Raw genomic sequence first — 9996 nt, 5'->3', positions numbered from 1 at the left:
ATGAATAACTCGATAAGAGTCAGATCAGATGTTTCATCCTTGTTATACAGTTTGAACAAAATCACATCTAACAGCCTTTTTACAGCATTTTAATACAGTTTCATGCAGATGAATCCGTTTCTAATGTATGGCTAAAACTTTTTACCGCACAAAGACTTAGGATTTCCAGCTGTACCTGTTGCTGTTTGTTCAGCTGATACAAGACATGACACCTGAGTGTTGGAACTGATTTCATTTGCAAGAAACTCACAGGAGACAAAGTGAAGACATCACATCAGCTTTCTGCTCAGCTTCTCATTTATTGTCACCGTGCAGCAGATAAAGATTCAAGCCTCCACCAAACGTTATGTTGAAACTAGTTAGTTTGACTTTAAAGTTGAGAGTGTGTTTAGCTGCAGCCAGCGGACTGAAGGCAACATCTTAACCAGCAGAGAATCATTTCTCTTTACAGCCAGCAGCTGCTCACACACACAATCAAACTCGGACTTTTATTTTAGATGGAAATATTTACTTCAGCTGCTGACGTCCGTCAACCTTCAACTGGCTGTAACTGAACTGCAAAACTGCAAAGATTTCCTGATACTATACTTTTCCTCTTTAAAATTGTGTTGGCAGGTAATGCAGCGATTTACACACTATCAGACTCTACATATGTGTTTCCATTTAAAGATTATGGGCCCTACTTTCCTGCTGGCACAAGGCAGAAGTCAGCTGGTGGCGCTCTGTGTTTGGTCATTTCTCTGCACCAGACAGGTGGTGCAGCTGAGGCTGACCAGGTGGTGCAATTAATATTTCCTCTGTCTGCTGCTTTTAAAGATGAGAGGAGCTCATGTGATTGGTCGTTACTGATCTCCGCCTGACTCCACCTGCTGATTCCTCCGACTGATATAATCTGTTCAGCGTTTCTTCTGCGCTGCAGCGAGCGGCGACTGCTTGGAGCCACAGATGGTAACAAAAATGACAAATATTAGTTGGTGTTCTTGTGCTGGTGGATTGTGCTTGTACCCAGTTTCAGGAAAATACGGCCCACAGTGAGATTACATGCTTAATGAGAGAAAGAGAAAGAAATCACAAGAGATCAGCTGATATTCTGCTGTACGTTGGTTTTGGAGATTTACTGCACAGGACGGATCTTCATGCTGATGGTCTTCAGGGAGTAGTCAAAGCCCTTCCATTGGTGCCAGCCCATTCCAATAGCAGAGACAATCTGGTCAGCCCCCCAAAGATAAACCCCATTTGGGTTTGCATGGTGACAAGCTTTGTACCAGAACGCCCCCAGGTATGTTCTGGCACAGTTGGCAGACACAGAGTCCTGGTCTTTGTCCAAGGTGGAGAACTTCTGTCCGTCGTGGTAACTCAAGGAGTCTCCTACAGAAACACACAGAACCACAGTTAGTACATCTGCATGATGTATAAACATCAGCTGAACCTTAAAGAGCTGCAGACTTCTGTCAGACAGGCTGGTGATCCCCGTTACGTTCCAGACACCTGAAGTCTCCAGCTGCTCCATCACGGTTTTACCTCACTGACACGGACTCATCCACACACACCAGAGGTCGTCGTCATTTAAACGGTCCACACAAAGACTGCCTTGGCAGCATCGTGCTCCGCGGCCATGGGTGTGTACATAATGGGTATTATCTGAGCAAACAGGTGAACACTCTGGTGGCAATGACGTCTCATTGAACTCAACTGCCATTTCAGTAAGTAACTAAATAACTGAACAGTTGAAACACAGACTCTAACTCACCCGCCCCCCCATTGATGAATCCAGATACACGCAGCAGATATCCAGATCTTTCTGAATCGACAGCGAATGAAGTGTACCGAGCAAACACTTTATTCCCCTCAAAGTCCTCCATGTCGACCAGCAGCTCATATTTTCGGTTGCGTGTCAGGTAGTAGATATTGTCAAGACCTGAGCGCACAAACACACACACACACACACACACACACACACACACACACACACACACACACACACTATATATACACATGTACTAACTGGGCACAGTTTGACATTTTGTACAGACGTGTAGATAATTCATTAAAACATTAAAACACTGACTTTTAGAAAGATAATTCACTGATCTAAAGACGAGTCATGAAACTTGGTCACAGTCCCATTTCTGGTTTTACACCACACAGTTAAAATTTAGTACTTACTTACTACGAACAGCGAGTTTCACAAAGTCACATGACTGTTAGGTTTAGTCTCTCACCGAGCCAGTACTCTCCAGACGGGACGCCGAAACCCTTCTTGTATTGATCCCAGGGCCTGTAGAAGTTCACCGAGCCGTCCATCCTCCTCTGGAATACCTGGGGAGGGGTGGGGGTATTGTTTATTGTGAAAGTCCAACAGGAAGTGTTCACATGGAAAATCACTTAAGTTAAAATACTCACCGTCCACCGACCTCCTTCTGACTTCATGTCGCAGTACACCTACACACAAACACATTCATCAGTGAATCGCTGATCAAACTTGTACATCAGGTTAATACTTATGAGGCTGTGTGTTATTTAATGTATTATTAGTACAAGGTGTGTGATCAGATTATCATTTATTGATCCCGCAGAGGGGAAATTCGGCTGCTACAGCAGCCCAGAGACAGATCTAAGTACAGATAAATATGGAAACTTCAAATAAAACAGATGCATTCTAAGTGTATAAAATAAAAACTAAGAATAGAAGCAATTCAACTCAAAACTCAAACTTACAGCCTTCAGCAGTACACACACGGTACCCACAACTACTGAACACCAACTGTGTGATACCGGCTGCAGTGACAGCGGTGTCAGCAGGTTACAGCACACTTCAGAGTAATAAGGTACCGTCAGCTCTAACAGCGTACACCAGAATATTATATGATCATGTAATTATTCACATTGATTGAGTCTGAATTGTCCTGCGAGGGACGGGCCATGGAATTGGCCAAACACCAATATAAAACTATCACGTTCTTTCACGACCTCTGCTGCTGCTGCGACTGCCTGTATCTGTACCAGGCCGGTATTTCTATCAGAGATTTCACTGTGAGAAGTGCAGCGAGATCACTTCTGGTATGAATATAAATCAAACTGAACTGTCATGGTGACGTCTAGTCTCCTTTGTCACGTGATGTCAGAATCAGACGACATGATATCAACCCGATATTGGTCCGAGCCGACACATGAGGGGCATTGAGCAGGACAGCTGCTTGATTTATCCCCTGTGTGATGTGTGAATGTTTGCTGACACTGACCAATAGGAGCACAGAGCGCGGATTGATGTTTTTGCTGTCAGGGCGAACAGTCAGTCCCTGACGCCTCCTCTCTCAAGGGGCTGTGTTTGGTTGGGGTTCAAAGGTTGTCACGGCAAGATTTTGTGACTCTACAGTGTGATCACCTAATCTGACTCAGGAAGAAATACCTTGGAGTCTGATTCCAGCACAAATGGGAACCTGCGTCCCAGAGAGGGGGAAGTGTACCTGGACAGCAGACCTTTGTCCAGCGGGGTAGATGGTGTACTCTCCGCTGGGTCGGCTCTTGTCTTGGAGATAGATGTCACTGCAGTCCACTGGGAGGACGGCCTGCTGGCAGTTGGTCAACAGTGGAGCCAGGAGGAGGAGGACGACGGATACCAGCTGGAACAGAGGAGATTTGACTTTTTGAATCGTGTACACTGTTTTAACCGTTTGGCCTCCAGTTTCATGGCTGTGGGCAAAGTCAGCTCTGAGAGACAGAAAAGCTGGAGCTGACTGACAGTAATTATCTGTAACCATCTACGCTACTGATATCACAAACCTCTAAGCTGTTCTGTGAACTATCAGTTCACAAACTTACCTTCATTGTCAGATTTCTGCTGAAACTGCTGATGGATAAAATCTGTCTGATGCTCTGAAAATACAGCAAGAAGAAATGTAACAATTGTTCAGTAAACTCACATGAACGGATTATTATGTGAATGCAGAATAAGCACAGTTGAAATTTGGTGTCCAGGTTCACTCCCCACAAAAATACAGGAAGCTCAGCACAACAGAGGTGGAGTGACAGGAATAACTTCCCCCACAAAACTGCATTAGATACTAATTTTGACAATTCTTCTATTAAATAGAATTTAGTGACGGTGTCTGCCCCCCGACCACTTAAATTAATAAAAACAAAAGTTAACAGAAGAGGAGCTGTACATCAAAACCTAAACAAAAACGCTGAAATAGCACAACAAAACAGGAGAATTAAATGTGGAGTCTTAAACATCAGATCTCTGTCTTTCAAAGCTGTACTACTGAACGATTTAATATCAGAGTATCATATTGACTTATTTTGTCTTACTGAAACCTGGCTGGGTCATGAAGAATATGTTAAACATATTATAAACACATAATATAAACAAAAAATGCAGTTTTTAAATAAGGGAAAACAAAATCCAAACGTACGTTGCCCTGTGTGGAAAAGCGATTGCCCCCTAAACCTAATAACTGGTTGGGCCACCCTTAGCAGTAACAACTGCAGTCAAGCGTTTGCGATAACTTGCAGTGAGTCTTTTACAGCTCTGTGGAGGAATTTTGGCCCAAATCTTTGCAGAATTGTTGTAATTCAGCCACATTGGAGGGTTTTCGAGCATTAACTGCCTTTTTAAGGTCATGTCACAGCATCTCAATAGGATTCAGGTCAGGACTTTGACTAGGCCACTCCAAAGTCTTCATTTTGTTCTTCTTCAGCTCCCAGGAAGCAGGGTCACTTCAGGAATCAGGTCCCAGTTTGGGTTCAGGAGGCAGACACCATCTCCACATTTAAGAGTAGGCTTAAGACTTTCCTCTTTGATAAAGCTTATAGTTAGGGCTGGCTCAGGTGAGTCCTGAACCAACCTAGTTATGCTGCTATAGGCCTAGACTGCCAGGAGACTTCCCATGATGCACCTTTCTCCTCTCCTCTCAACCTCTCTCTCTCTCCCTCTCCCTCTTCCTCTCTCTCCCTCTTCCTCTCTCTCCCTCTCCCTCTCTCTCTCTCTCTTCCTCTCCCTCTCTCTCTCAACATCTTCCTCTCTCCCTCTCACTCTCTCTCTCTCTCTCTCTCTCTCGCTCTCTCTCTCAAAACCTAAAACGGCCCACCATTGAGTCTGGTTCTGCTCGAGGTTTCTGCCTCTTAAAGAAAGTTTTTCCTTGCCACTGTGGCCAAATGTTTGCTCATGGTGGGATTTGTTGGGTCTCTGTAAATAATATTATAAAGAGTACAGTCTAGACCTGCTCTATAGTAAAAGTGCAATGAGTTAACGTCTGTTATGAATTGGCGCTATATAAATAAAATTGATTTGAATATAATTTACTAGGGTTCAAGGTCTTTCTGTGATTTTAAATCATTATTTCGTGACTCTTGTCCAAAGATTTTAGATTATTAGAATCACCTCTCAGTAATAATCAAACACAATTCAACAGTATCACAAACTACAGCCTCCAAAATGACCATAAAGTTGAATGAAGAAAAGTTAAAGTTAAAGTTACCAAAACTGAATCACCTCTAATCTGATGTAGCCTGTTGGCAGGACTACAAGTCAGAGTGGTAGTAAGAAGCACGAATATGGCCTTACAGACTCAATTCAGAGGAAAAAAATATCATCACACACGATTATCAATAAGTTCATAAAACGGTCGCATTTTGTTTTGCAGTTGACATGTAATTTTTAATATTATTGCAATTTAATACAATGAAACAAAATGTTCAAACTTTAGCTCAACGTTTTGCTAATTCAGCCATTTTGGGTTAAAAAAAATCACCAAAGCCTCTGAGAGAATAATATTACACACAGGTGAATTATCAGACATGCTTACCTGTGTGAACTCACCTGAACTGAAGAGACTTTGTGGCTTCACCTTCAGAGGAAACAAACTGCTGCTTCTCCTTATATCTACAGAAGGTGTCGTCACCCAGTCGCACCTCTTAGAAAAACCAATGATCGTGTCTGGGTGTTTGTCTTTCATCCAAAGCCTCCAGTGATTCCTGTTCTTCTCCAAACAGAAATAATTCAGTTCTTTCAGATTATTAAACAGAGTTTATGTTTCTGCCAGTGGTCCTGTAGTACATGTTGACTGTGAATTAAAGAAAACATTTCAGAAGATTTCTAACTTGTACTTGTAAAAACTACATCAGGTGATATTAGGACCCCAGACATTGCCTGTGGTGCATTTTGGGAGGATGAGTCTTGCGCTAAAGGTACTCCTTTGTTTGACCAGCACGTCATGGAGCGGGTGGGAGACGCTGTCCAAGATGGCATGTAGTTTGGCCAGCATCCTCCTCTCTGACACCACCGGCAGAGTCCAGCTCCACCCCCACAATGTCACTGGCCAGATCAGTTTGTTGAGTCTGTTAGCATCCGCTACCCTCATCCTGCTGCCCCAGCATGCAACAGCATACAGGATAGCACTGGCCACCACAGACTCATAAAACATCTTCAGCATTGTCGATTGTCAGATGTTGAAGGACCTCAGCCTCCTCAGGAAAGAGAGGCGGCTCTGGCCCTTCCTGTAAAGAGCTTGAGTGTTCTTGGTCCAGTCCAGTTTATTGTCCATGTGTACTCCAAGGTACTTGTACTCCTCTACAATGTCCATACTGACCCCCTGGATGGAAACCAGGGTCACTGGTGCCTTGGCCCTTCATAGGTCTACAACCAACTCCTTCGACTTTGTCGCATTGAGCTGCAGATAGTTCTGCTCACACCATGAGACAAAGTTTCCCACCACAGCCCTGTACTCAGTCTCATCACCACTGCTGATACATCCCACCACAGCAGAGTCATCAGACAACTTCTGAAGGTGGCAGGACTCTGTGTGGTAGCTGGCCGGATGGTGTTGAAAGCACTGGAAAAGTCAAAAAACATGATCCTCACCGTGCTTGCCGGCTTGTCCAGGTGGGTGTGGATGCGGTTCAGCAGGAAGATGATGGCGTCCTCAACTCCCTGCTGGGGCTGGTAGGCAAACTGAAGGGGGTCCAGAAGGGGTCTGACCATGGGCCTTCCAGGGTCTTCATTATGATCGGGGGTCAGTGCCACCGGTCTGTAGTCCTTGGAGCCACTGGGACGCGGCGTCTTCGGCACAGGAACAAGGCAAGATGTCTTCTACAGAACAGGGACCCTTTGAAGACTCATGCTCAGGTTGAAGACATGTTGAAGGACTTCACATAGCTGGGGGGCACAGGCTTTTAGCACCCCGGGTCAAACACCATCGGGGCCTGAAGCCTTGTTTGAGTGGAGTTTCATCAGCTGTCCTCTCACCTGGTCAGCAGTCAGGCACACAGCAGAGGTTACAGGCGGGGAAGGGGGGGAGTCGTCAGTCTGGAGAGGACCGTTAGCCTGTGAGCCAGATGAGGAGGGATTAGGACTCTCCCAGGCAGATGGAGGAGGGGGAGTAGGACTCAAAACCCTGTACAACATTCAGTAGTGTTATTAATGTTGTACAGTCTGCAGCAGAGAGTGACTGACTGTCGGTTTTAAGACAAAAAGAAGAAAAATCTATCTACCAGCTACAGAGACGGAGGATCCACAGCATCATTCATACTTTCTGGGCAGACATGTTGTTTATTAAAGCTCTGTAGAGCTGCAGAGGTGGTGATACTTGTGGGTTCAGAACTTAATGTAATGTTTAAACAGTCAGTGGTTCAGAACAACCAGAGACACTTTCACTTTACACCATTTCATCCAGCGGCTGCTCAGTTTTCTCTGCTACTAAACTACAAAAAGTAATAAAAGAAGAGTTAACTGATGGAACAAATTTGCTTTGTGCTTTAAAGTTCTTATTCAATTCACAATCATCACATACTGCAAAAAAAACAAAACAAGTTGAGTGTTACAGAAGAAATGAGTCACTGAGGAGGAGCAGGAGCTACTTCATGGGTTGGACTGAAAGTTAATCCCAGATAAGACCACAGTGCGTATCAGTGTCAATATAAGGCTTAAAAATAATATTCAGCTGTGTTGATTTTGGCAGGTTTGTTGTGTGATTCTTATTTCTTCTCTCCCATCTTCCTGTTACGCATTGTTTCTTCTTGCCAATGGTCCTGTAGTACATGATGACTGTGAATTAAAGAAAACATTTCAGAAGATTTCTAACTTGTACCTGTAAAAACTACATCAGGTGGCATTAGGACCCCAGACGTTGCCCCAGCAGTTTGGAAGCAGCAGCCTCCCTTTCAGCTTGCCGGCGACACACAAAGCAAAGTCCTCTGAGAAATATTTGGGTCTGGTTGGTAAACTACTGCAGCTGCTGAGCTAAACGCTTATATGCTTGCAGGTGGGAACATGTTAGCACTAGTTAGTCACAATATATAGATCATTTACACGTAGATGCTGCATCCGGCTTGTGAGGTGCGCCATCTTGCAGCAGGTTCTGACCAGTTCACATAGAAAATGCCAGATGTTTGTGCTGCTTTTGGATGTTCGAATGAAAGAAATGCCAAAACCAAGCAACAGGGAATCAAAAGATATTTTACTGTTACGAATGAGTTTTAACTCGATACAATAAATAATCCTTCTATTAACATAATGTTACGTGACTGTCCTGATACTAAAACAAGCTAACTTATGTTACATAAAGAAAAAAAGATGAATGTTCTCATTAAAGTAAAATAAGACGCCGGAAATTATATTTGCAAAATCAGCTCTGTTGTTGTATTATTGTGCTAATTTTTCCTACATTATCTCCTTTTAAGTGTTTACAGCTGTTTCATGGCGCTGACGTGATGTATGTGCCTGAACAAAAGTAACTTAGCTAACAGTTACACTGCATCTCTGCTGATACACTCTATAGAATGAGCAACATATGAATATTAATTAAAAACAGAAGTGTGAAGCCTTCCAGAAATGTACTTGGCAGCCATTTTACAATACAGCAAGAAAAAAGAACATACTTAGAAACTGATTATGAAGGGTAAGTTCGTCTTGAATATTATAGAAATATAACTATCTGCAAAAACAAGTATTTATGTGTGAAAAAACGCATTGTTAACAGTCCATTTTATTTTATCCTGTGTCATTTGAAAGAAACCAAACTGCTGGAAAATTGATGATTGTAATTGTGCATCAGACTGAATCTGCGTTCCAAATCGTACTTTTTCTTTTTACTTTTAGTACGTACTGTACGCGTACAACTGGGACACACTACTTCGTCACATTACGCCTTGAACTTTGACCCTCTTGCTCAAACTCATGCTGCGCAGAGGATTGTGGGTCAGAATAGCCAGAAAGCACACTGGCTTGCGTACTGCAAAATGTGACCGGATGCAGTCGGACATCCTGGTATTTTTGGCAAACTGCATTTGACATACTACGTACTGGGACATATAACACTCAGTGGGGCTAGCAGGCTAACAAGAGCTAACAAATAACACTCAGTGGGGCTAGCAGGCTAACAAGAGCTAACTGTTCAACATCATGACATTCTGTAGGCGACGCCACACAATCCCACAATTCAGGTTTCTTTTTTTATTCAACATGTTTCCACCAGTATGGACTTAATCATTCAATAGTGTTATTAATGTTGTACAGTCTGCAGCAGAGAGTGACTGACTGTCGGTTTTAAGACAAAAAGAAGAAAAATCTATCTACCAGCTACAGAGACGGAGGATCCACAGCATCATTCAGACTTTCTGGGCAGACATGTTGTTTTTTAAAGCTCTGTAAAGCTGCAGAGGTGGTGATACTTGTGGGTTCAGAACTTAATGTAACGTTTAAACAGTCAGTGGTTCAGAACAACCAGAGACACTTTCACTTTACACCATTTCATCCAGCGGCTGCTCAGTTTTCTCTGCTACTAACCTACAAAAAGTAATAAAAGAAGAGTTAACTGATGGAACAAATTTGCTTTCTGCTTTAATGTTTTTATTCAATTCACAATCATCACATACTGCAAAAAAGAAAACAAAACAAGTTGAGTGTTACAGAAGAACTGAGTCACTCTGAGGAGGAGCAGGAGCTACTTCAGGAGTTGGACTGAAAGTTAATCCCCGATAAGACCACAGTGCGTATCA

At 43.2% G+C, this 9996-nt stretch overlaps 3 protein-coding genes across 4 annotated transcripts in view; 1 reads left to right on the top strand and 2 right to left on the bottom strand.

Annotated features, from left to right (window-relative positions):
* Positions 1–9996, top strand: part of LOC122867428 (microfibril-associated glycoprotein 4-like) — a 439962-nt gene that overhangs the window by 149952 nt on the left and 280014 nt on the right. The window lies entirely within an intron of this gene.
* LOC122867426 (microfibril-associated glycoprotein 4-like) overlaps positions 1–9996 on the bottom strand; it is a 29876-nt gene that overhangs the window by 19661 nt on the left and 219 nt on the right. The gene's annotated exons all lie outside the window — the stretch shown is intronic.
* Positions 280–5972, bottom strand: LOC122867431 (microfibril-associated glycoprotein 4-like). Of its 2 annotated transcripts, none has more exons than XM_044178233.1 (7): positions 5808–5972; positions 3823–3876; positions 3468–3623; positions 2404–2442; positions 2223–2319; positions 1751–1918; positions 280–1368 (listed from the first exon to the last, which is right to left on the bottom strand). In XM_044178233.1, the coding sequence occupies exons 1-7, from the start codon at positions 5955–5957 to the stop codon at positions 1115–1117; spliced, it is 918 nt and encodes a 305-aa protein (XP_044034168.1). In that variant the 5' UTR covers positions 5958–5972; the 3' UTR covers positions 280–1114. The 2 variants fall into 2 exon arrangements, with proteins under 2 accessions (XP_044034168.1, XP_044034170.1); XM_044178235.1 differs by having other exon boundaries at positions 5822–5924.

Source organism: Siniperca chuatsi, linkage group LG20, assembly GCF_020085105.1.
Source record: "Siniperca chuatsi isolate FFG_IHB_CAS linkage group LG20, ASM2008510v1, whole genome shotgun sequence".
Taxonomy (NCBI): Eukaryota; Metazoa; Chordata; class Actinopteri; order Centrarchiformes; family Sinipercidae; genus Siniperca; species Siniperca chuatsi.
Note: the sequence above shows the minus strand (reverse complement) of the source record. Positions and strands in the feature narration are given on the sequence as shown.

What these genes read in the sequence shown, in the direction of transcription:
- LOC122867431 (XM_044178233.1), bottom strand. Translation starts at nt 5,957, where the DNA reads ATGAAAGACAAACACCCAGACACGATCATTGGTTTTTCTAAGAGGTGC. An exon ending in GTTCAGGTGAGTTCACACAG is followed by an intron (nt 3,877 to 5,807) that starts GTAAGCATGTCT and finishes CTGTATTTTCAG; the next exon opens with AGCATCAGACAGATTTTATC. An exon ending in GCAGAAATCTGACAATGAAG is followed by an intron (nt 3,624 to 3,822) that starts GTAAGTTTGTGA and finishes CCTCTGTTCCAG; the next exon opens with CTGGTATCCGTCGTCCTCCT.